The sequence below is a fragment of the Colobus angolensis genome, unplaced genomic scaffold (genome assembly GCF_000951035.1).
Source record: "Colobus angolensis palliatus isolate OR3802 unplaced genomic scaffold, Cang.pa_1.0 Scaffold165, whole genome shotgun sequence".
Lineage (NCBI taxonomy): Eukaryota > Metazoa > Chordata > Mammalia > Primates > Cercopithecidae > Colobus > Colobus angolensis.
In genome coordinates, this window is record NW_012114766.1 from 3,525,207 (window position 1) to 3,553,027 (window position 27,821).

At 37.9% G+C, this 27,821-nt stretch overlaps 1 protein-coding gene across 1 annotated transcript in view; it reads right to left on the reverse strand.

Moving 5' to 3' along the window:
• CSMD1 (CUB and Sushi multiple domains 1) overlaps positions 1–27,821 on the reverse strand; it is a 2,081,403-nt gene that overhangs the window by 672,550 nt on the left and 1,381,032 nt on the right. The window contains exon 8 of the mRNA XM_011937546.1: positions 987–1,074. Coding sequence (XP_011792936.1) covers positions 987–1,074 — 88 coding nt within the window. The remainder of the gene's footprint in view (positions 1–986; positions 1,075–27,821) is intronic.

Sequence of the window (27,821 nt, forward strand, 5' to 3'; positions counted from 1 at the left end):
CTCTTTACTATTTTATTTTACAGCTGCTTCTAATAATAGTATCCATCTTGTAAGATGGAAAATGTAACAATTCTTGAACTCACTGAAATCAGTGTAAAAATCTAAAGTAATGGGACTATTATCGCTACTGTATTCATAATGTAGCAACAGAAAATCAGTATCATCATAATCCTAGTAAAATGATTCACATTTTCTGAATAAACTTTATTGGCTGATACTAACATTCATCATTCCTAAAGTTTTTTAATGAAATAACTATGAGGCGATAATTAAATATTTTACCTTCTATCTTTAAACATTAAAAAAATTGGAATATGAGATTCACATGGTTCGGCTGTGTCCCCATCCAAATCTCTTCTTGAATTGTAGCACCCATAACCTCCACATGTTGTGGGAGGGACCGGTGAGAGGTAAGTGAATCATGGGGGCAGTTACCCTCATGCCGTTCTCATGGTAGTGAGTTCTCATGAGATCTGATGGTTTTTTAAGGGGATTTTCCTCCACTTTGCTCATTCTTCTCCTTCCTGTCACCATATGAAGAAGGATATGTTTGCTCTCCCTTCTGTCATGATTGTAAGGTTCCTGAGACCTCCTCAGCCATGCTGAATTATAAGTCAATTAAACCTCTTTCCTTTATAAATTACCCAGTCTCTGGTATGTCTTTATTAGCAGTGTGAGAAGGGACTAATACAGAAAATTTAACAGATTATAAACAAAAAATAAACTCTCTGAAGAAAAATTTTGATTACACATATTTAGAGTTAAATTTTTATTATTGGTTCCTAGAGTATAAGGTGCTGATGCTAGAGTACCTGGAATTTTTCAGTATGATATGTTTTAGAATTCTACAGATAATATAGTTGCATAATGATTGCGAAGTTTTATCTTTACCTCAAAAGAACAAAAGAGTTAAACTAAACTGCAAGCTGAAATTACATATGTCTTAAAAATAACATGCTTTTTTCCATCACTATTGTATCTCTTACCTGAAGTCAGAACCTGCTCTTCTACCATTTTCTGGAATCCCAGGATCTGGACACATGTCAGAGACCAATGCAACACCTCCTTGGCTCACTGTCATAGAGAGAAACATTGTTAAAATGTTGTAGTTATTGAGGAAATACCCAGATAAAAATGTATTCTAGGCATTTTCAGTTCTTTAATGATAATGACTTAAAATGTGATCTCCAAAGGAATTAAGACACCTTAAATACATTCAAATAAATGTTTATATTCTCATTGGTGAAAATCAAAGATGTGTTTTCCAGTGAAAGGATGATAATCTTTGGTTTTATATCTCTCATTTTTAAGATGTCAAAATTTAATAAAAAATCTCATTTGTTCCTTATGACTACTTTTATACCAGGTTACAATTAACAACATGATGAGAAAAATAGCATTATGAGAAAAATGCATGCACTTAGAGAGAAGAAAGCCTTCACTCATTCCCATAGATGACAACAGAGATGATATTTACTAGGTTCTATACAAAGGATACTTTAAGTAACACTACATATATTTTAAACATTGAAGTATTTATCATTGAACTAAAACCCATAATGGTTTCTTTGTTCAAGTGCACTGATTATTTCCTGAATTTCATGAAAAACCTTTTCTCCTGTTGGGATTTGCACCATCACAGAATAATTTTTAAAGAACTCATTTGTTTATTGGATAGAGTGGCGCTATCAACTCAAAAGTCATTTCACCCTGTATAATTTGTTCAATCAAACTAAGGCATTTCTTTTTTACTTTTCCCAGGAATTTGCTTAGCAGAGGGCTTGGGACCCAATTCAGTATAATGAGATGTGAGGGGAAGTCCACAGCAGTACTTCTGGGAAACATTGCAGGATGCTAATAAAGTGCATATCTATTTTACTCTGAAAACTTCTGTGTCCAGGTTTCAAATGTGGAACTATTGCTGTGATTTTGCTATAATCCGAGGATGGAGACAACAGCATGTATGGAACAGAAAAGACGTGTCAACAACCTGGACCTGCTACCTTATTTTTGAGGCAGAAAATCAACCAATTTAGGAGTAATATCGCAATTCTGAACATTCTGTTGTATTTATTATAGTTTATTTGCTATAGTTTAAATCCATTGCATAGTTGATTTTATTATTTGCAGCTGAAAGGTGTACATACAAATATACATTTTCTCACACATATTTTAAATGATTCCATAAGAAGAAAAGAATATGTCTGGGTATATGTGGAACTTGCGGAGCATTTGATTAAAACTATGCATAAAACAACAGTAATTATAGCAAGGTTAGTTTAGTTTGTTTGTTTTGAGTCAGGGTCTAACTCTGTTGCCCAGGTGGGAGTGCAGTGGATCACTGCAGCCTCAACCTCCCAGGATCAAGCAATACTCCCACCTCAGCCTCCCTAATAGCTGGTAGCACAGGCTTGTGCCACCATGCCCAGATAATTAAAAACAAATCTTTTGTAGAGATGGAGTCTAACTATATTGCCCAGACTGGTCTCAAACCCCTGGCTCAAGTGACACTCCCACTGTAGCCTCCTAAAGTGTTAGGATTGCAGACATGTGCAACCACGCCCAGTCAAAATTTATCTTTCATTGCTAAGTTAGAATAAATTTGGGTAACAATATGATCCTTCATTAAACACAAATTATATTGAATATATTATGTGGTTTCATTCTTAGTAAGTACTTCACTATTCCAAATGGGTTAAGATATTTTTTAGGTATTTTTATTTCTTTTTTAAAATAAGTATTTTTTTATAACATCTAAACATTATTTTGCTGTATGATGTGAGAATTATCTTGAATTTCAAAATTTTATTTTCTAAATGTTTAATTTTCTCAATATTACATCAAAATAATCCAGCAAGTTTGGTGATAGCATCAGTAGACAGTGAGACAGAAAGCTCCAGACCCATATTTCCCCATGAAAACACCAAAGAAATGACTACCAAAAGATTAAAATAATTTTATAGGAACTCTAAATAACAGTAAAACATCTAATAACAACCAAGCAAATGCCCAGTGAGAAAAAAGATATTCAAAATAGGACTATATTTCATGATGTTTTACTCTCCCTTGTTTCATACCATGACTTGTGCAGCACAGTGCAGTTGAGAGGAAGCGGCCAGATGACTACTTTCCTCTCCGGGGATGGAGAAGCAGAGGGTAAGTGGCTGGCAGCACGATGGTCTCTCTGTGGGCTGCCTGAGAGACTGAGCTCTGTTTTTCCTGATTTGCAGGTCAGATGAGGAAGGGCAGCATAATTGGGATCTCTGGCTAGAAGCCATGAGAGGCTGTGACAAGCACTGCTGTATAGAAAACTGCAGCAAATTTGCAAACCCATGGGTACCTTGGAGTAAGGGATTCCAGGCAGAGGAACACAATAGAACACATATATAAGGCCCCAATGAGAAGATGAGATGAGATTCTTTGGAATATTATTATGTTTAAAAGCAGCTGGGGAAAAAAATGAAAACAAAAACACAACAAAAGGTACACACAAACCCAGACAGGACACATGCCCCCCCAGAACCTGAAAATACCTAAAGTCTTCAGTCCAGATTGATCTCAAGGCTCAGAGGCCTACTAGTTAGTGAACATTTTCTACTATATTCTGCAAAGATTGAGGGTGGTAGTTAATTCTTTTCAAATGCTTATTTTTTAACAAAAATCACAAGGCATACAAAGAAACAAGAAAACAGGCCTTTCAAAGGGTCGAAATAAATCTCCAGATACAGTCACTGAAGAAACATATGCATCAGACTTACTAGAAAATGAATTTACAACAATGATTACAGATACGAATTTAAACTAATGGATATAAACTTTCCAAATTTGAGGAAAGACATAGATACACAAATTCAAGGAGCTTAATGAACTCCTAGTAGGATAAACATAAAGAGACCCACAGCAAGAGACATAATACTGAAACTGTTAAGAGTCAAAGAAAAATAGAGAATCTTAAAAGCAGAAAGAGAAAGCAAGTCCTCATAAACAAGGGATCCATAATAAGACTATCAACAGATTTCTCCACAGACATTTCACAGGTTAGAAAGCAAATGGATAGGCTGGTGCAGTGGCTCACACCTGTCATTCCAGCACTTTGGGAGGCCAAGGTGGGTGGATCACTTGAGGTCAGGAATTCAAGACTGGCCTGGCCAACATGGTGAAACCCCATTTCTACTAAAAAGACAAAAATTGGCCAGGCATGATGGCAGGCACCTGTAATCCCAGGGAGGTTGAGACAGGAGAATAGCTTGAACCTGGGAGGCAGAGGTTGCAGTGAGCTGAGATTGTACCCCTGCACTCTAGGCTGGGCAACAGAGCAAGGCTCCATCTGAAAAAAAGAAAAGAAAAAGAAAAGGAAAAGAAAAGAGAAAAGAAAATAAAGCAATGAATAATACATTTAATTGCTGAAAAAATGTCAACTGAGAATTCTACATCTAGGAAAACTATCCTTCAAAAAGGAAAGGGAAATTAAGACATTCCCAGACAATCAAAATATGAGTGAGTTTATTACCAATATATGTTTCCTACAAGAAAGTCCTTCAATTTGAAATGAAAGGGCACTACCCAGTCACTTGAAGACTCAAAAAGAGAGAGGGTCCCTAGTACAGGTAAATACATGAAAATATATATAAAAAAATTATAGTGAGTTTGACTTAAAACCTCCATTTTCATTTTCTACAGTATTTAAAAATAAATGCATAAAATAATTATGCATTTATGCTAATAGTTACATTATATATAAAGATGTAATTTATGACAGCAGTAGCATAACGGGAGCAGCGTGTTAAGGATTGAAGTTTTTGTATCCGATTGAAGTTAAATTGGTGTCAATTTAAGATACTACCATCATTGTAGGAGGTTATATGTAATCTCCATAGAAACCATAAAGAAAATATTTATAGAATATGTAAAGAAGAAATGAAGAGAGGATCACAATGTGACACTACAAAAAGATCAACTAAACATAGAGGACAATAGTAATGGGTCAAATGAGGGACAAAAACGCTGAAAGACATATGAAAACTGAGTAACAGCAAAATGGTAAAAGTAAGAGCTATCCTTTAAATAATTATTTTAAATATAAATGGATTTAACTACCTGTTTTAGGCTGAATTATGTCCCTCCTCCCACAAAGACTTATACATTGAACTTCTAACCACCAGTACCTCACAAATGACTATATTTGGAGATAGAGACTTTGAAGAGGTAATTAAAGAAGAGGCTCCTTAAAGTGAGCCCTAATCCAACATGACTGGTGCCCTTCAAAGAAGGGGAAGTTAGGACATGAACACATAAAGGAAAGTTCATGTGAAGACAGGAAGAACAGAGCCCATCCACAAATCAAGGAGAGAGGGATTAGAAGAAACCAACACTGTCCAAACCTTGATCTCAGACTTCTACCCTCTAGGACTGTGGTAAAGTGAATCTCTGTTGTTTAAGCCACTCGGTGAGTAGTGTAGTACTTTTTTTATGGGAGCCCTGGAAAAAGAATCACTCCCAAACCAAAGACATAGGTTGGCAGGACACGTTGAATAGTAAGTTAATAAGTAACAGGATCCAACTGTATGTTGCCCACAAGAGACTCACTCTAGGCAAAAGGACACACAGAGGTTAAAAACGAAGAATAATCAAAGTCAGAGAGCCAGAAAGTAGAATGATGGTTTGGCCAGGGGCTGGGGCAAAGGGAAGGAGAAGAAGAAATATAAGGTGTTATTGTGTAAAGTATTTCAGCAGAGTATGATGAAAATTTGGGGAGATGAATAGTGGTGATGGATGTACAACAGCATCAATATATTCAAAGCCATAGAACTGCATGAATTTTCTTTTATTTTTTTACTTTGTTTTTTTCATTTTTTGAGACAGAATCTTGTTCTGTTGCCCAGGCTGGAATGCAGTGGCACAATCATGGCTCAATGCAGCCTCAATCTTCCGTGCTCCAGAGATCTTCCCAAACAGCTGTGACTACAGGCACATGCCGCCACTCCCCGCTAATGTTTTATTATATTATTATTATTATTATTATTATTATCATTCTCTAGAAAAAGGGTTTCACCACATTGCCCAGGCTAGTCTCAAACTCCTGGGCTCAAACAATTCTCCCACCTCGACCTCCCAAAGTGCTGGGATTATAGTGAGTTATCATGTCCAGCCAGAAGTGAATGTTTATAATGGTTAAAACCAGCAAGATGTTACTTCTATCTTATGTCTCTCTCTCTTTCCTTTTGTGTGTGTGTGTGTGTGTGTATTTTTTTTGTTGTTGTTGTTTTGTTTGAGGTGGAGTCTGGCTCTGTCGCCCAGGCTGGAGTGAGCGACGCCATCTTGGCTCCCTGCAAGCTCCGCCTCCCGGGTTCCCGCCATTCTCCTGACTCAGCCTCCCGAGTAGCTGGGACCACAGGCGCCCACCACCTCGCCCGGCTAGTTTTTTGTAGTTTTTAGTAGAGACGGAGTTTCACCGTGTTAGCCAGGATGGTCTCGATCTCCTGACCTCGTGATCCGCCCGTCTCGGCCTCCCAAAGTGCTGGGATTACAGGCGTGAGCCACCGCGCCCAGCGCTGTGTGTGTCTTTTTATCATTCTGATCCTCTATTACTTTTTTCTGCAACCCCATGTTTTCGTCTGTACTAGGTGCTGGGGTACGGTTCTCAGTCAGTAAGCAGTGGTCTACTACTGGCTCTCTAAAGCTTATCTCCTAAACGTATTTAGTTTCAACAGTTTCAAACTCGAATGCAGAATGTTATTTCTGCCATGTTTATTCTTCCTGCCATCACTGGCTAGATGTCTTCGTTACTTCCTCAAGCAAAATCATTATTGCTCTGGCAAATTAAAACCGCTGCATCAAGATGAATGGCTGTCATTGATGTTTGTCAGAAATAATAGACTCTAGCTTGGTAGTTATTGCACTTTTCCACAATACCCAAACTTGTTGAAAATACAACACCAAGGCTGACAAAGGCCCACTTGCATTTCTCCTTTTCTATTTTTTTCTCACAAGGAATAGTAGTTAAAAGAAAGGCGAGAAATTGGAGCTACCTGCCCAAGTTGGACAAAAGCATTCCGGATCTTTTTAAAGATAATGCCAAAGTCACTTACTAAAGAAAGGTGACTTAGTCGGAATTCTATGAAAGCGCAAAATGAATTAGACAAGCCTGAATGGATTGCAGATGGTAGAAGCTAACAAAAAGTGATTAGAGATTAAATGTAAAATATGGGTGATTTTCTGAAACAGAGGGAGTTGTTTCGTGTGATAAAGAGTCAGAAAAAGTATGCTGACACACGATATGTGCAAGGAAACAACAGCTCCATAAATCCCAACTACCTATTCCGTCTGCACGGTGAGTCATTGATTCATCTAGATATAAAAGCTTCCAGGTTGGAAAGAGTGATGAATCCACTTCCAGCGGAATCCTCAGTACCTCAGTGAAACCTTTTCAAAGAGAGGAATTACTGGGTTTCATATCACTTTAACTCTAATTTTGTTGAGTTATATCTTTTCAGATCTCATAGAACACATGACATAGATAGTAATAAATATGTTAAATGTAAGTCAAAACCTTGCAGTGAAAAATTAAAGCTGAAAATATCAGTAGATGGGTTGATTACACACTATTAATACTAAAGAAAGATATAAAATTATGGAAGTGAATGATCAGATATAAATTAGACAGTTCGTAAAAGAGTTTAAATGAATTTGATTTTAAAAGTGTAAATCATATATTTTTTAAATGACTTTTTCAAAGCATGTTGATTTACAACACCTCATTAGATCTGCACAAAACCTTGTGACTCTGTAGGGCAGTAAAGAAAATTCTTCTTCATCAAATTACCCTGCCGTTTGGGGACATGCCATATAAGTATCAATTAAAACTCAACATGAATTTCTTTGTATCAAACTACACAGGTAGATCAGGTGCCATCATGAATAAACAAAGTATCTGAAAAGAAGTATAAGCAACTACTTCTATGACAAAGATTAGAAACAAATTATTGGAGATAAGATTTATATGAGGTAATAATCAGAAATAATTACAAATGAAGTGCTGAGAATAATGACAATGATATAAAATTAAACTTACATGTTTGCTAGAAACTCTTAGCATCATTTCCGTATGTTTTGAAATTTAATCCATATAATCAGTCTATGAATTGTTAATATTAAACCCATTTTACAGGAAAGAAAACTGAAGCCAGAGTTAAGAATGAGTTGACTCCAGGGTTTGGTTCATGCCTGTAATCCTAGCACTTTGGGAGGCCAAGGCAGGTGGATCACCCGAGGTCAGGAGTTCAAGATCAGCCTGAACAACATGGAGAAACCCCATCTCTACTAAAAATAAAAAAAAATTAGCTGGGCATGGTGGTGTACATCTGTAATCCCAGCTACTCGGGAGGCTGAGGCAGGAGAATCGCTTGAACCCGGGAGGCGGAGGTTGCAGTGAGCTGAGATCACGCAATTGCACTCCAGCCTGGGTGACAAAGCAAAACTCAAAAAAAAAAAAAAAAATGCCTTTCTGTACTCTGGCCATAATTACCTTATGAGACATTATGCGTTGAAGGGCTTCGTAAACTAGAGAGACACTTTCAGTTAATAAAAACTTTTTTATTTCTTAACAGTTGCATTCCTTTCATAAAATTTAGTTAAAAATACACTGAGCATGCAAAAGAAAAGTGAAGAGGTGCTTTCATTTATATTCCCAACCAAACGTATACATGGGAAGCCATATGGTTTGAACCATGAGGCTTTAGTCCAAACCATCTGGTAGTGATTTTCCTTCGGCTAAGAGAAAAAAAAAGGCTTTCCACGGAGAATATAATCCACCTTTAGAGAACTAGAGCCATAAATTGGCTTGAATGTTAAATCTCTATGTGAGGTGCCATTTTGAGTTAAACGTTGATTTATATTTGGGATAAACAAACCAATACAAGAGCCATTTAGATAAATTCACACTTTTTAGCATGAAGGCACTTACGATTTATTATTATTGTATATTTTCATCGTTGCTACTTGTTTCTTCAGAGATGTACAGATGTATTTCAGTTGGATCAGTTTTGAGACAAATTCTAACCACTTAAGCCTTCAGAGAGGTGACATGTTTTAGCTGCATAACCATCAGAAGGTGGTTATACAGAACACATTCTCAGTGAACTTTTTAGTAGCCATCTCCCTACTCTATTGATGAGCTTTGGATGAGTTGACAGCCCACTCTAGGATATGTGTTTGAGGGACACTATAGACTTCAGACCTTCCTGCTATACTCAGTTTGAAATGTCAACACTGACAGCTTTTTCCTTCAGCATTTTATAGACTCAGTATTATCTCATTGAATTGAAAAGTAATAGCTCCATTTTAATATATTTTCTCCTCTTTGATCTGCAGGAGGTCTGTATCTCAGCAAGAATGAAACTTTGTCATGTCACACCCTTCTTCAAAACCTAAAAACTTGATTAGATGACAATTTCAACAATAAGAAAATGTTGCCATTGTAATAATCTATTTCTTATAGCTATGAGGATAATTTTGATTTACAGCACCTATGGAGATATTTCTTCACGCATAACAGATTGTTTTATTTTTTGCTGTTTTTACAGAATATTTGTACAGTCTCTAGCAGTAGTTGTTTTTCCTCTCATAGTAGTAAACAAATGTTTACAAGTTCTATAAAAATACGTAAAATAAGAATTGCTAACACTTGGAGGATAAAGTCTTATTATCAGAGCAACGTGAGAAATTTTAAATGAATAGTTCACACAGAAATAAGTTGCTCAGCACATATTGCTTGTATATGTACTGTTTTAGATCTCATATTAATGGATCTCCAACTGGACATGAAGCTTCCAAACCTGAGTGAGAGGCAAGGGCTGGATTTTCCAGGTGTTTAATTTACCACATTGCCAGATTTTTTGGTCTGGCCCCTCTTTCCTCTCCCACTACACACCTTAATGTGCTGACTTTAAAAACACAAGTGGTTGATCACCTGTTATCATAATTCGTATGGCCCAATTTTACCCATGTTCTCTGGTCTCTAATTCAACTGCCATGGTCTTAAATCAAGCTCTCTTTTAGTTTATAGAAATTTATTTTTAAAAAATACATTTCAGCTTCTAATGCTATGTCCTAAAATATAAAACTGATAAACTAAAAAAAATTAATGACTCTATTGTACATAAAAATAAAACGATTTGGCATTCGGAACCTTCAGTCATTCCAACATTATTCTTACCACTTCCTGCAGAGATCCTGTGGTCTCAGTAGTTTTGAACACTGCAGATTCTTACACTGTCTTTATTTATTTTTAACATTGTCTTCCCTAGATTATTTTTCTTTCAGAGGGAAAACAAGTAGATTTTTCATAAGGGCTCAGATATTAACAATTATCTTTCTAACTGATATATCACAGAAGCGGCAAATGTTCAAAGGGGAAATATTTTCTTTATAAAGCTTCAAATTAAACCAAGATGTTTATTTACTATACGAATAAAATAAAAAATAAGAATATTCTAGTATAAAATCAGTGTAAATGACCTTAACAAAATTAATGGCACTGAACATTTTGTCAGAGCCTGGAGAATCGTCCTCATCACCATCTGTCTGATTGCACGTGATGCTCTGAGATGTTCCCGGGAATGTAGATTGGCAGCACCAAAGAGAGACATCTCCATGCCTCCCGCTGGCTCCTGCAAATGCAGGATGACCATCATCTGGGGGAGAGCACCAGCGCTGGCTCCTGCAAATGCAGGATGACCGTCATCTGGGGAGAGCACCAGCGCTGGCTCCTGCAAATGCAGGATGACCGTCACCTGGGGAGAGCACCAGCTTAGCTGGAGGACTGAGGGCCTGTCATTTCTGCTTTAGTTTCCTTTTGCACATTTAAGAACTCTAGACTTAAGACTCAGAAACAGTTTTGGGGGCTCACTCAAAGATATCTTACAGGATGCTCAATTATTCCTGGTCTCCTCCTCACAGTGAAAGTAGCATTTGACTAGGCCAGTTTATAGCACTTTGCATAGAATCTAAAATTCAGGCCAGCAACTTAAAAATGTGAAAAAAAATGGGAAAAAATCTTGAAGTCATTATCTAATTTATTTTAGAAACATATATAGAGTTATAGTTAGATATATTTAAATATTTATGTAAAATATAATAATTAAACCTTAAAGTTTGTATTTGTCATTCCCTAGATGTAGAAGACCATGAGACATGATCTGAATGATTAGTGTCCACAGAAAGTTTCTTTTTGATAATAGTTCATTAGTGATTTCAGGATCTTGTAACTACATTCAATACAGTAAATATAGATGAGTATGTATTATATAATTTATGGATATGTTTTATTACTTTTACATATATTACCTATGTATTCAGAATAAGAGAATAATGTCATTAAAACTTCAAGAGTATATATGTTAAATATAATTTATATATCCAAGTAAATATATACAATAAATAAGTATATTTATATCAATATATAAATATAAGTATTAATGAATCAATACTATTTAATGTTACGGCTTTATTAAATATTCATATCATAAATGGTTTTAAATACACAGTTATACAATGTTTAGTATTTGTTTACCATAGTACAATATATAAGAGGAAATAAGTTCAAGCATTTCCTTAAGAGTTTCTGCATTATTTAAAGAGCAGAAATAGTAAATTATTTGGTTGAGAATTTCTGTGATAAACACAGTTTAACACTGTAATTAACATATCAATAACTCCATTTGATGTATTCACTCAGAAATTTAATTCTCTTAGAATATTTGCCGTGCAATTTCACTCTATATACTATTCAGATATTTTGTAGATGTAAAATGGAGAAATAAAACTGAGTTTGAGATTGCGATAAAAACCTTCTGTGCAGCTGCTGATATCCGCTTTGAAAACACCTAGCTGGGAGACACTTGGGAGAAGTAAAATTGACCACGTGATGCTGTAATACGTGCGTAAGATTTCAATTTCACAGATCACAAATTATTAAGTTATATTTCCTTAAAGAAATCATGGCATATCACCTCTAGTCCTGAAATCATAGACATTAACATCCACTGAGAAGACTATGTAGGTTACTTAAAGGCATGCTATTATTTTTATTGACATAACCTCACCTGAATACATTAGATTGCTTTTAGTATGTTCCTAATCAAAGAAAATTATGTACAGGTATCTGTAAATGTGGAAAAGGTAACAATCTAATATTATATTCTATGTGTTCTTACAAAAATGTGTAAACTTTAATGTATATAAGGAACTATGAGATATTAATAATAAAAACAGGAAGGGTGATCATCTATGCGACATTTTATGGTAAGCACGCTTTTATATATTACATAATTTAAGTGTCACAAAATCTTTATGAGGGAATTATTACTTTGCTTGTTTAAGAAATGAGAAAAGTGAGGGTTGGAATCTGCGTCAGCACATCTTGTTTATTTAGCTGATAAATATACTAAGGTATCTGATTTCAAAGCCCACATTGTTCTTTATACATTAATTCATTGTTTTCACTTTTGACCTTTAGGGGAGCTTTCAGGAGATAATGCTCATTTAGTGACCACAGGTTGAAAAGAAAACTGAAAAGTACTTCACATTCCGTTAATATTTGAACTTACATTATATATCTAATATGAATTCCTCTGTAAAATATTCAAAAGGGCAATGTAATAAAAAGCAGATTACAAAACACAACGTGGTCATAGAAAAAGACTGGCAGTGTTGCCGGATATACTGTCTTCACCTTTGTTGACGTGTAAACCCCCCCAATGGTTACTGAATCTCTACCATGGCAACAACGTGGTTGTATTTTTATTTTTTTTAATTTGTGTTATAATAATGCTCTACAATGAGAATAGGTTCTTTCTTTAAAGAGAAAAACAATCATAAAATCCCTGCAGAGGTTCCAGCCCATGCACACTTATCTGGAACCATCCCTGCCTGCCCACACCTGCCAAGGATGACCTTACGCCCCTTCCTTGTTCACCACAGCACAGGCCAGTCACGAGACTTGGCCCAAATTGGGCAAGGCTTCCATTAACCTTAACTCATGAATTTGAATTATTTTAAAAAATCATCTGGGTCCTTAAGGTTTACTTCTTGGAGAACTTTAGCTATGATGCACACAGTAATATGAAGCCCTTAGTGATGAAAGCCATGGCTGGGCGGATGCCACCGGGTTGACGGCAGCCACTGGGCATCATGGCAAGTGTAGGGGGAGGAAGAGGGAGTGTCTCAGAGGGAGGCAGCTCCTGCAGAGGGGAGGGCATGAGCATCCTCACAGGTGCTCCGAGAAGGGGCAGCCTCACAGAAAGAAGCGTAGGCACCCTGCAGGTCACGTCACAGCTCATGAGAGCCATACAGAAAACTGACCAGTGCCTAGAGCCAAATTATTTGTGGCTTCCTAGTTTTGGCACATGTGTCCAAGCCAAGAACTCTCATCTCTCTCTTTCTTAAGTGGTTCTAGTAACCCAAATAATCTAAGTTTCTTTTAAAAAGTTATTTAAAGCAAAGACAGGAAAAAAATAAAAGAAGAAAAGGAATAAAGAGAGTAGGAATCAGAAACAAAAGAAGAAGAAAAGACAAAGAAGGGAAAGAGGATAGAGAAAAAGGAAAGAAAAAGATAAAATAGAATTCTAACCTTGGCTTCACGGAATTCCAAGCCTTGGAGGATAGACAGTTATGGACACGAGAGGAGTGAGAAGTTGGGGGAAGAAGGGGTGTGCACAGGAGACACCCAGGCATGACGTGAGCAAAGGCAGAAAGAACCTGGGGTGTTCACAGGACGCAGGGGAACTGCTTGTAAAGGGGAACAGTTTCAGCTGAGAAACAAGAAAAGCCAGGTCAGTTCCTGAGACAAAGGTCAAACCATGAAGACCCTTTCTGAGTGAGATGCTTAATAGGAAGCAGAGAATCTTATTTACTATTATTATATTTTCTTTCACTGATGCATTCAACTGACATTCAGGTATAGTCTCCTCCATTATTTATATGTGTATTTAGTTACATATAGTTATTGTTGGAAGTTTTGTATATAAGGTCTTTCTCCCTTAAAATATCAACCATGCAATATTACTGGGAAAACTGAATGACATGAAATACACAGTACACCTAGCATTGCTCAATAAAGACAATGTTACAGCAAATACCAGCTTCTCACCTTTCTTTCCTGTAAACAGTTTAGACTAAATTATTTCAGTGCCAATTATTTGGTACATGTGTCCAAGCCAAGAACTCTCATCTGTCTCTTTCTTAAGTATTTCTAATAACCCACTTTCAACTTTAATATTCCATCAGTTGGTCTCTATGATTCCTATACTCAGGGTTATTTTATCAAGGAATGTTATAATACACAAGTTTACTCTACAAGAGATCATGGAGATAGAAAAGACCACATGATCGGCACAGAAAGAATACAGGTAAAACAATATTATGCTAAAAGAAACATGCACCTTTCATTTTAAAAAGACAGATTACTTGCATGCTATAAGCAAAGGCTAAAAGATATAACTTTGGTCCGTCAGAAACACAGGGTTTGATGTCTCAACAAATAAAACTAGTTGTATAGGGAACCACGCCTTATCACTTAGAAGTAAGTAGATTTAAAATTTTATTTTTACAGTATTTGTTTGTTGCCTATAGTCTTATTGAATTATATTTAAAAACTGGAAAAATATTTTAACATTTTTTTTAACAGACCCCACAATTTTATTTGTAAAAAGAAAACATTTCAAACTATTATTTTCCTACATTAGAGTAATCAAAATTCCCATGGAAATAACACTTTAAAATAGAAATAGAAAGTTAACTGTAGCCAGTTTCATTTAGTTATTCAACATCCACTCAGTGAAATACTGACTGAATACCCCATACAGACAGGCTCTGCATCAGCTCCCGGGAGGTGTCAGTCTTCCCAGTGTTTAACAAGAAGACTTCATGGAGAAAACGCTAAGAAATAAAATCCCATCTAAATATTCATTGCTGCATATTGGGATAAAGGCTAGGAAGAAAAGAACAGAATACTGTTCAAGAAATTAATAGCTAGATGGGGGCACATCAGATTTTGAATGGGGTCACGGTTGGACTCTGATGCAAAATGACATTTAAGCTGAAACAGAAAAGATGAGCAGGAATTACCTAAGGTAAGTGTGAACTTAAAAAACCCTCTTGCCCAGTAAACAGCAAAAGCTAAGCCTTCAGGAAGGAATGAGACTAGAGTATTCAAAGAACCAAAAAATGATGAACCAGCCCAAACCACTGAAACTTGAGAGAAAGAAAGAAGAAAAGGAGAAAGCATGAAAGATGCTTAGATGAGAAGGTCCGATTTATATGTGAAACAGTTCATTGTCGCTACCTACAGACCCAGGCACGGCCAACTAGAGGAAGAAGGAGAGGAGGATACTGAAGCCGTTCAGGCAGAAGGGTGATGTGTTGGGCTGGTGTGCTGAGTGACGGGTGGAGGGCAGCGGACGGATTTCATTGTGTTCGAGAATAAATGTGAAAGAAATGTGTGAGTGGTTTGCTCAGGACAATGGAGGGAAATGGAGTTGCCTCTCTGAAGCCACTGAGCCAAGGGCGGTAGCACCCACTGTGGTGGCGAAAGCAATAGAAGAACACGTCACGATTGGAAGGTGAAGGGTTCCATTTCTGATCTGTTAAATCTCAGATTCCCACAGGCAATCAAGGCGAAACCTCAGTTAGTCTGTTTGTTATATGCATGTGTGTCTGGATCAGACAGCCGAGATCTCTTACAGAAACATGGTATTCACTTTCATTCAAGAGATGAGATTTAAAAGCATGGGAATAATTGTTGTGACCTAGAATGGGACTCCAATACCATACTGAAACCTTGAAAACCCAATCATGCTTCTTTACTTGTGTTGCTCCTTCCACCCAAAACACTCTTCAGCCAGGTCTTCCTGTCACAGCCTGCTGAGCACACACATATCAGCTCAGATGTCACCTGCAGAGTGGCCCTCCCTGTGCACCCTGGCTAAACTGGCAGCCCTCCCTCCCCTTCTCTATCCACCTGCTGTATGTTACTATGTGGACAGCATTCAACACATAATCACATAATCAGAAATTATATCCTTCATTGACTCAGCACCCTTCCAACTATCATGTAAGCCCGTGGTAGCAGAGGTTTCTCTGTCTTGTTTTTTTTCTCATTCTGAGTCTGCACAGAGATTGTCACACAGTAAGAAAACAACACGTGAGGTAAGCACCGATTGGAACAGCAAAGAAGCCAGCCCATGGCTGAGCCTGGAGCATTGTGAACATTTTGAGGTCAAGAATAGGCAGATAAAACAACACAGAGGCTGAGGAGCAGGCAGATAGGCCATGAACAGTTTAGGGGATCCTAGATAGGAAAAAGTTCCAAAACAGAAAGGTTTGCAAGCAGTTTGAAATGATGCTAAGAAGCCACATTGGTAGAAGACAGGGAAGGATCCATTGGTTTGGCAACACTGAAAACTACTAGTGACTTTAGCAAGTCCAGCTCAGGTGGAATAATGGAAAATTGAAGTCGTCAGACGGAGGGAAGAAATTTTACTGTTCGAGGAACTCTCTGAGAATAGATTTGATTAAATAAAGTGCTCTCGAAGGATTTATCTTGAAGTAAACTGGGATTTCTCTGCCTTAGGCGCTAACAGATCAACAAGTGACCTGAAATTCTTAATCTGCCTTTAAAACTTGGACTCCCTCCTGGTCCAAAGATAACCCGACTTTATGCAGAGTGGACTGACCAAGCAAACCCTTTCAGAGAGCTGCCTCTTCATACACTAACAAATTTCAGCACAGTAGCCTCAAGTTACACATTGTACTCTTAGAAAATACTGATTCTCTAACCATAGGTGAACTTGCCATTCAGTCAGCATGATTTACATAAGAAAGTAATTGTTTTTTTCTCTTCAGATTTTGTTATTGTTGCTTTTATTACCAGAATAAAATTGAGCAAGGATTTTCTTTAATATTCCTGCTAGAGAACAGGGATCTATTTTTTTTTAAATTCAAAGAGCTATTAGCAAAGGCAGAACTACTTTGGCAGTAATTTTAGAAAATGCAATCATTTCTCATGCTGGTCTTTAACCATTTGATTATGCATCTTAGGTCAACAGTGCTGGTTGGAGGCATTCTTCCATCTCGTAGGTAAAGCCCTATTCTCCTTCTCGGACCTTCACCCCTGATCCCCCATCCCCACTTACCCTCACTGAATTGTTGAAATTAAAGACTACCCCTGGGATATTTCCATCTTATAGGAGATTATTTTTGAATGGGAAAAACACCAAAAGCGCCTAGATATATCTCATTAACATGTCATGATAAAACCTTAGATTGTGATGGGCCTTGAAGATGAGTGTTGGTTAGAACAAGTGGGATGTCTGGTTTCTTTTTTAAAAAATGCACAAAGATGATGATTCTGGATTTACCACCTAGATGTAATACTAATTTTCCTGAAAGAATTCCTTTACATTAAAAAATAATTAAATAACTGTCACCCTAATGATTCATCCATCACTACTATTTAGGCGTGGGAATGACTTCAGTTAAAAAGATGACCACACCAATGTCCTTGCCAAGTTTTGCTGTCCTTGTTTTGTTTTGTTTTGTTTTTGGCAGTCTCCATTTGCTTTCCTGTTTCAGGTGCAAAGACATCTGTGTCTAAGGTTCTCCTTTGGAGATTGTGTTCCTGGTTAGTGATCCTGTTTTAAGAAGGAAGTTCTCTGAGAATGTCAGAATGAACAACAAAATGAAGCAAGAGGCTTCAAAAATTATAATGATAATTTCAGAAGTATAAATTCCACTTTAAAAAGAAAAAAAAAAGACACTTGGAAAAGTGGGTGCTCTCACATCTGAGAGATACGTTTCCTCAGTGAGTGTCCTACTAACTGGTACTTTTAGTGTTAGACTCTGCTCTGTTGACTCCCATCACTAATTTATTAAATAGTTGCTGACATCATTGTTTTTACATTTATTTCTCTAACTTCATGTTACCAAGAATTTATAGAAAGTAAATCATTGAACATCATATATGATGAACACACCTAAACATAACTTAAAATGTCTACATTGGATATAATATAAATTACTCTCACAGAAGTACCACATAAAATATGTTGATAACACATACTCAGAGGTGCATTGTGACCCACTGGAAGGTCTTCAGAAGCAGTAACAGGCATGGAGCTGGCATTTTCTAGGACAACAATGCCTTCTTCTGGAATCCCTACTGAAGGCCCTGCCTGAGGCTGTTATACAGGCTGGAATTACAGGCATGTGCCATCATGCTTGGCTAATTTTTGGATTTTTAGTAGAGACGGGGTTTCACCATGTTGGCCAGGTTGGTCTCGAACTCCTGACCTCAGGTGATCCACCCGCCTCAGCCTCCCAAAGTCCTAGGATTACAGGCGTGAGCCACCTCTCCTGGCCCTGGAGGTAAAATCTTTAAGAGTCTACCTAAGCCAGTCAAACCCATTTTACTTCCCCTACCATCTTTCCTGAGGAATGTACATGTAACTTATTGCTGTTTATGAAATGGAATGTGAGAAACATCTTTTAGGGAAATGTTTTCTCCCCCGCAAAACAAATCATGATGCAGAGATGCCCTTCTCTCTAGTCTTGATCCTGTGGAGATGTGAAGTCTGGAGCCACCCTCTTGTGACCATCTTGTGAGCAGCTAGCTCAGCGAGGATGGCAGGGAGTAAGGCAGAGAGATTCTTCTGACATTTCCAGACTTCAAGTTTCATATGATCATGTCTTGTCTTTATTTTTGCTATATGAGTTTAAATGTCCCTTCATGTTGACATATATGGATTTTGTTGTCATTGTGAGGTAACTAGGCCATGAGGTCTCTGCCTTATGAATGAATTAATGTCATTATTGAAATGATGGATTGTTATAAATGCTAATTTGTCTCTCTCTCTTTTTCTTGGTCTGTTGCCCATCTGCCTTCCACCATGGAATAATGATACAGAAAGAAAACCCTCGCCAGAATCAGGACCCTCATGCTTGGACTGCCCAGTCTCCAAAACTATAGAAAATCAATTTCCTTCCTTTATAAATTATCCCGTTTGTGCTATTCTGTTATAGCAACACAAAATTAACTAGGACAATTGTTTAAGACAGTTTTTAAGCTGCATGACATATTTTAATTTTTACTAGGTAGTTTGTAATCAGAATAATCCTTACGAAAAATAGGTTGTCCCACTTGCTAGCTGTGTATGCTTAGGGGAGTTTCATAAACAATTTATGTCTAAGATCCTTTGTCTGTAGAATGTGGATTGTTATGAGTTTGGGCATCAAAAAGCCCGGAATTCAAATGTCTAACCACCCTATTAACTTAAACAAATTAAATAATGTATTTGAATCTGTTTTCTAACATTTGATAAGGTAATATTACCTACCATAACTTCAGAATTGTTCTCCTTTGACTATAAAAACATATACGAAACTGCCTGACAAGAGGTATACAAGAAATAGTTTGCTTTTTTTTTCTATTTTTTAATACTTTAGTAAAATATTGACTATTTTCTTGCCTGCTATGTACTGGGTGCTACTGTTAGCATTATTCAAGTCTATGATTTAATGCCCCCAACAATCATATGAAACAGGATGACAACTGCATTACCTCTGGCACAGAGATGTTAAGTAGAGATATAGTGTGGCTGTGTCCCCACCCAAATCTCATCTTGAATTGTAGCTCCCATAATTCCCACGTGTCTTGGGAGGGACCCAGTGGGAAGTAATTGAATCTTGGGGGCCGGTCTTTCTTGTGCTGTTCCTATGGTAGTGAATAAGTCTCACGAGATCTGATGGTTTTCTAAGGAGCAGTTCTTCTTCCCACACTCTCTTGCTTGCCGCCATGTAAGACATGACTTTGCTCCTCCTTCACCTTCTGCCATGATTGTGAGGCCTCCTCAGCCATGTGGAACTGTGAGTCCGTTAAACCTCTTTTTCTTTATAAATTACCCAGTCTCGGGTATGTCCTTACAGGAGCATCAGGATGGACTAATTAACCACACACAGCTCTGAAATCAAGGAGCTCAGATTTAAACCCAAGCAGGGTGGGTCTTAAACATAAGATCTCCTGCCCCTCACTGATGTTTCCTTCCTATATTTGACTTCAAACCTAATTCCTCAACTCTTGGAGTTCAGAACTGGGCTTTAAAATATTGGTAGAAAAAAATTCTACACACAAATAAATAACAGGTACACCATAAACAATTTACACAGAAAATTATATCATCCATTCGCAGTCAGTTTTTCCAAATTATCTAAATCCCCACGTTAGCTTCAGTGTGTCCCAAGAGGTTATAGCCAGTAATCAGATATAGGTTTGATGCAGAGAGAAAAGTCCTAGCTTTGCCCCCCACAACTCCACCCCTCCAAAAACAAACAAACAAACAGAAAAACAAAAAACCACTGCTCTTGAAATTCTGAGACCTGGAGACATGACTGTAAAGATGACAAGATTCCTAGATATATTTGGTAAATCAGGAGTAGGAGAGATTACAGAGCGGATGCTTGTCCCTGCCTGCAAAGTGCAATCTGGAAAGGGTCAGAATGTGTTACCTTTCTCCTGCCCAGCCATGTGGAGGAGCAGGTCAAACATGGGCAAGATGTACCTAGAAAGAACGTTTCTGTAGAATAGAAAGTCAACACAAGGGGAAAAGGCTTGTGGTCAGAATGTAGTCGTGAACTCAACGGACCCACAGACCAAACATACCAAGACAGCCACCAGCGTGCATAGGAGCCTCTGAGGCTCCTCCCTCTCTCCTTCCCCACGCCTTGGCTCCAGGAAGATTCCCTGGAATATACAGATAAAACTACCAGAAAAATGGGGTAGGGAAAAGTGAAGAGGGGACTCCGAATAGCCTCATATTTATTTTCTGTCTCTCAGCAGTATGGGAATTCAGAAGTTATTTCAATAAGAGAAAGGCAGTGTTGGATTCTTAACTCCCTGAAGTTGTGAGTGAACATTTGTCTCCAATATCCTTCTTTAATTTTCCACTTAGCATTGCCTTCAGCTCACTCTCAACTTCCACAAATTGGAAAAATGCAAAGCAGTTCATTCTAGCTAAAAATTTTGGCAGCCCTACTTTAAGCCATGCCATAAAGGCTGCTCAATTCAAGAGGACAGAGTAAGACAGAAAGTAAAGATGCAGGCCTTGAGGTCTCTCTGTTGGACTAATCTGTTGCCAAGAAAATTTCTATGCAATAGGTTGGTATTTGAATAATATACTTGATTATTACTATTTTTGCTTGGGGTGTTGTTTCATTATGGGAATCAGGAAAGTTCAGAGTTTAAGAGGAAAAAGAGAGAATGAAAGTGAATGAGTGAGGGTTCATGAAAATTCCCAGAAATCATTTCACCAACTTACGCTGAAAAAGCATCCTTGATAAATCAGTCCATGACTTGAATTGTTTAACTGAGCATGTAAATAAGGACAGAACACTAAATGATAGTACAAGACACAGATAACAGGATGGATCAGAAGACCTGGCTTCCTGTCCCAATCAGACCATCCAGAAGATATATTACCTAGTTTAAATCTTAAAATCAATTAATCATTCTAAATCCCAGTTCCCTCATTTGAACACTGCATTGAAACATACATGGAATAATGTATATAAACCCTAAGGCACTACATAAACATCAACATCTTTGATTTCTCAAAATTTTTTGCATTTATTCACTAATATATACATCTTGTTATTTTTCATAATCTTCTAACTACTCATCCTATTTTGGTTCAGGGCAATAGACCTAAAGCAAAAACCTAATCATATTATTTATTTTATCAGCTGGCAAAATACTTGATATCTTCAGAGAATATTTGCTATCTTGTTTGTGTTCCGCTAACCCTAGTTAAAAGCCAGATACGAACAGAAAATACTTATTTTGTTCACTATTTTATAGCTAGCATCTAATAGTGGCTGGGGTATAGTAGGTGGTCAATAAATATTTGTTGGAGAAATGAATTAATGCATGCAAGAATATAACTGCATAACTAATAAGCAACTGATTTTAAAAATTCAGGGTCTCCCACGTAGAGCTCCTTTTTTCCGCCTATCCCACTTCTTCTTGCATAATACTTTGCTCTGAGAAAACCTAATGCTTGAAACTGGTGCAGGGATACTGCAGTCATGAGGGGAGGCATCAATTAGCTGAGAATTGATTAAATAAATAAATATCAAATAAATTCATTGAGGTAATGAGCCTGTTTCAGAACATTTAGTCTCCAGGTTTCATGTTCACAACCAAGAATTTATGAGATAATCAAATATCCATTTGTAGTTTATTTAAGGCATTGTCAAATATTCAATTACATCTTTTCAAAACTATGGTGCATTGTAAAGACCAGAGACCATCTTTCCTATATCCTCTGACTGCTTCCTCAATTCCAGAAATAGTTGCTCAGTTTTGTCTAATCGATTAATGGAAAACTGTGTAGGCTATCTCAGAGCAATGTGGAAGAAGAAATCCAATTTTTCCACTGGATTGGACAACAGAAAATATATTTTCTCTGAACCACTACAAAATCAAAGGTGGTCTCTGAGAGCTCAGTTGTCCTGGTACATAAATTAGATATTCCTTTGATTGTGGCTACAATGTTGAATAAGAAAAAGGAGAATGTCTATCCCTAAACCAGTTGTGTAGACCATGTTGTCCCTGAAAAACGTTCATTGTACAGGAAGTGGGACATTCACAGCCCCTGTGTGAGGAAGAGAGGGCCTTACAGAGGAATGGAAAGACCAGAGCAGGGCCTTAGTCCATGGAATCTTACCTCACTATTATTATTTATTGTTAATGATGTCAGTATCCAATATGTGGCATTAATCATGGTTTGCCAGCTTTGTTCTTATTTGTGAAGGAAAACAAAAGGTGACAAAATCATATGTTAAATAAGCTTTAGAAAATAATCATCATTTTAAATCCTCTATTTTGTGTTGTTTCCTTTTTTTTTTTTGGTGAATAATGGCCTCAAAAATTGTAATGATTCACAACCCTGAGAAAGCCTTAAGAAGGTTAGATTGAAGTTATTGCAGAAGGTGTCCAGACAGACTAGTTCTCTGAACCTGCACATGTAACATGCAATGGGTGGTCACTTTACTGGGGTGCATTGCCATCTCCAGACTTTCCACTTGGCTGCTTCTGTGTGACTCATGAATCCCTGTGCAAATCCAGGGGAGTCAGTGGCAGCGATTCCCAGCTCCTTGTGCAGGTGAAGAAAGGGTGAGTCACTAACAACGGAACCAAGAATCCCCGAGTGGAGGCCTTTATTTGCCACCTTCTCTAACAACGTCAGACTGAGCAGATCTTAGAAGCGGAAATAAAAATCTGATTCTTCTTAAAACCCACATCACTCCTACTTTATTAGTAAGTGGTTTTTAGCTGAAAGAATACGTAAACACTTAAACTATAACTCAGTCTCTTGGGTAAACTTAGTTATTTCAGCACACAGAAAGGGAGTGTATGAAACTCAGAACATCCTTTTAAAAATCATGATTTATGCTTCTTATCTCTCAAGAGGTTATCACAAGATTTCTGAGAGAATACCAGTATTTATAGTCATGCAGGAATTTCAAATACAGCTTTTACTTGAACAGAGGGGGCCAGGAGCTCAGAACAGGCTGCAGGCTAAATGGAAAGGTTTGGGATCAGGAGTCTCCCTGCTACCGCTCAGAGACCAACCACTCATTACCTCCTGGTTCTCAAAAAACTATCTGTTGTGACCTCTGCTGATCTCTTCCCTCAAACCTACCCTAATTTCCTCTTCTTGGTACAGCTCACTTCATATCAGGCTTCAGTACATAGGCAGTGTGTGGAAACGAATTCCTATTAAGGTTAGCAAGAAACTCAAGCACTGACTAAATCCCTGATACAGATGGGGAGAGAGCAACAATCCTAAGAGATCAGCAGCCCCAGAAGCCAGGTTTCCCCTTCACAGGATCTACAAACCTTGATCACCTGGAGCTTCTACTTTGATGGATACACTGAGGCACAGGACACAGCACAGCCTACAGCCACCCAAAATGGAAACTGGAAACTTACACAAATAAATAGACAAAGATATAATAGACGAAAATATTAGACGTAATATATAATATATAGAAGATGATGTACATAAAAACATGTAATAAATGATGATTCCCCCAAGAAGTCATATACACTCTTAAGAAGTTGACTGCAAATGAACTCACTGTGAAAAACAGATCAGAAAGAGAGAAAAGAACTTGTTCTTTTCCACCTTGATAAACTAGTTCAACCATTGTGGAAGACAGTGTAGTGATTCCTCAAGGATCTAGAACTAGAAATATCATTTGACCCAGCCATCCCATTACTGGGTATGTACCCAAAGGATTATAAATCATGCTGCTACAAAGACACATGCACACGTATGTTTATTGCGGCACTATTCACAATAGCAAAGACTTGGAACCAACCCAAATGACCATCCATGATAGACTGGATTAAGAAAATATGGCACATATACACCATGGAATACCATGCAGTCATAAAAAGGATGAGTTCATGTCCTTTGTAGGGACATGGATGCAGCTGGAAACCATCATTCTCAGCAAACTATTGCAAGAACAGAAAACCAAACACTGTGTGTTCTCACTCATAGGTGGGAATTGAACAATGAGAACACTTGGACACAGGTAGGGGAACATCACACACTGGGGCCTATTGTGGGGTGAGGGGAGAGGGGAGAGATAGCATTAGGAGATATACCTAACGTAAATGATGAGTTAATGGGTGCAGCACACCAACATGGCACATGTATACATATGTAACAAACCTGCACGTTGTGCACATGTACCCTAGAACATAAAGTATAATAAAAAAAAGAAATATAAAAGAAAAAAAAAGAAGTTGACTACAAATAAATTCATTGTGAAAAAGAGATCAGAAAGAGAGAATAGAACTTGCTCTTTTCCACCTTGGTGCTGTGGGGAAAAAGAAGAAATCACTGCCAAGAATTTATAACCTTAAGTCCACTTTCCCATGAATTTATAACCTAGATTTATGATACCTATACACTTCTAAAGATCTCTAGAAGTCAAGAAATATTCCTAAGTAGTGATCCAAACAAACACAAACCCTCTGGAGGAAAACTGCCTTTATCCAGTTCTCCAAGTGTCTTCAAAGATAAAGTTCCAAGGAACAGAAGTTTGCATAAAGAAAGAAAAGCAACTCACAAACCAAACGAGAAAACCTGGCATCATGAGTGGAAGTAGGCAGGTTAACGGACAGCGGAAAGAGATTTCAGAACTGGGCTTATCAGAATGAGAATACAAAAGAAGCATGTTTAACATATACCTAGCAGTAAAAGAAAGACTAGAAAACATGAGTATGGAACAAGAAGGCAATAAATACATTTCCTGCAAAATTTATAAATGAATCCAGTAGAGACCCCAGAGATGAAACTATACATCCATATGTATGTGTGTGTGTATATATATAGATTATACATATATATATAGATTATACATACACACACACATATAAATATATACATATAAATATAATGTAACTTTCTAGAGATAAAACCTCTAACAGTTGAAATAAAAAAATACAAATTAGGAAATTCAGGACACAGAATAAACTCAAAACATAGATGTAAGAAATTTTTCGGCCGGGTGCAGTGGCTCAAGCCTGTAATCCCAGCACTTTGGGAGGCCGAGACGGGCGGATCACAAGGTCAGGAGATCAAGACCATCCTGGCTAACACGGTGAAACCCCGTCTCTACTAAAAAATACAAAAAACTAGCTGGGCGACGTGGCGGGCGCCTGTAGTCCCAGCTACTTGGGAGGCTGAGGCAGGAGAATGGCATAAACCCGGGAGGTGGAGCTTGCAGTGAGCTGAGATCCCGCCACTGCATCCAGCCTGGGTGACAAAATGAGATTTTTCAAAAAAAAAAAAAAAAAAAAGAAATTTTTCAAAATGAAGCACAGAGGAGGCAAAAATCATGTACATGTGAGTGTCGACGGCATGGGAGAGGGAGAGCCAGGCATGTGGCTTGTCAGGATTTCATAAGACAATTTAACAATCAGGAAAAAAGCAATGTGTAAAGATATTATGAGTGAGAGCCACATCCAGGAAGCTCAGGGAAAATCAATGAGGATAATGAAAATGGCGGCCATATCGTGGTGAAACAGCACAACAACAAAGACAAAGAGAAGATTCCAAAAGTAGCTAAAGAGAAGTGGACAGAAAGGAGGGAGGGGCAAAGAAAGGGGTGAAAATAAGAAAGAGCAGAACCACTGGAGAAATGGGGTTTACAAGCTGATGACAGAGCTGCAGAGTCCCTGAGTGCCTTTTGCAGAAACGCCTTCTCTGCCTTTTCCAGCTACTTAATCACCTCCTAGAGTCATTGTTCACCCAACAGTAATACAGAGAAGGGAAGGAATCAAACCACAGGGTTCTTAATTATGGCTACTTATTATGTTAATTAGGTTAATGAATTAGTTAATACGCTTGATTTGATTTGCTATCTGGGCAAGATACAGCAAAACCTAAAGGGATTTGTGTATTTAGTTGGATGAAGTGTGGTAGATAGGACACTTCTAACAGAGGAGAACAGGGCGAATTCATCACTGTTGTTTCAAAAACAATTGGAAACAAACATTTGAAACACTAAGAATCAAAGCTTCCAACTTTTATCTTTAAGAAAATGCTCGAGGGCAGCCCTTCTATACCAGAAACACCACCATCACCTGGGAAGTTGGTATCAATGCAAATTTTCCAAAATTTAGGTCCCCACTACAGACTTACTGAACCCGAAACTCTAGGAGTGGGGCTCAGAAATCTGTTTCAATAAACTCCCCTGGTCATTGAGGTGACACTAATAGTTGAGAACCAGTGCTCCTGGGGGATTTAAACAACACTGGCTGTGATCAATTTTGCTGAAAGCATAGGTCTTAGAGGCAAATCGCCTTGTGTCATGCCTGGCTCTAACATCTGTAGGTGTGATTGAGACCCTGGACAAGCCCTAGAAGCCTCGCATTGACAGTTTCCTCACCTTAAAATAGGCACAGTAGAAAGAAAAGAGATCAACTCTGTGCACTCCTTGCATATCAAGACTTTTGCTCTGATTAGCAAAAAGAAGATGGGGAAGAGGATGAAGAGAGGGTGAGAAAGCTAAAAACGGAAAGGTAAGAGATTGCATCTGAATGATTGCAGAGCTGTGAAAGGAATGAACGGGATAAGAGCTGTTGTGCCAGACCCCTATTACCTTCCGTAGAGACAGCACCAGGTTCAAGCAGCTGAAGAAGAGACCTGGAGCCAGTGAATGAGTTACAGGGTTCATTTGCCGAGGCCTTCCAGGGGGGTCCAGTGGCAGCAGGCAGAACTGCAGAACCACAATCACTTGTAGAAAGCATGCAGTTTATTTCCACTTAACATCCTCCCTCCAGGAACCCTGATGTGGCAACCCTCATTTCCTAAGTGATTGCTGTTGGGTGCATCTGCATTTGTCTAATGCAGTGATTAGACAAAACACTGGTAGAATTGCACACATTTTCCCTGGAAATTCCAGGGTTACGGATCACTCAGGCTTTAAAGGAAAAAAAAAAATCAATTGTTCTTTCACGCTCGCATTTCTTCCTTTCTGCCCACTACTTCTCACCTGCCTCATGAAGATCCAGCAGCCTGCTTACCATCTTGAATTACACAGCTTCTGTCCTGAAGCCTGCTAAGGCCATGTTCAAACCCAAATCACGATGGGTAAGATCAAATCACCACTTCACTCCCTTACCTCACTGAGTCCTGGGCCATGCAGAAAACGAATGCATAGTCCAGTCAAGACTTCTCCAGACCAACCATGCA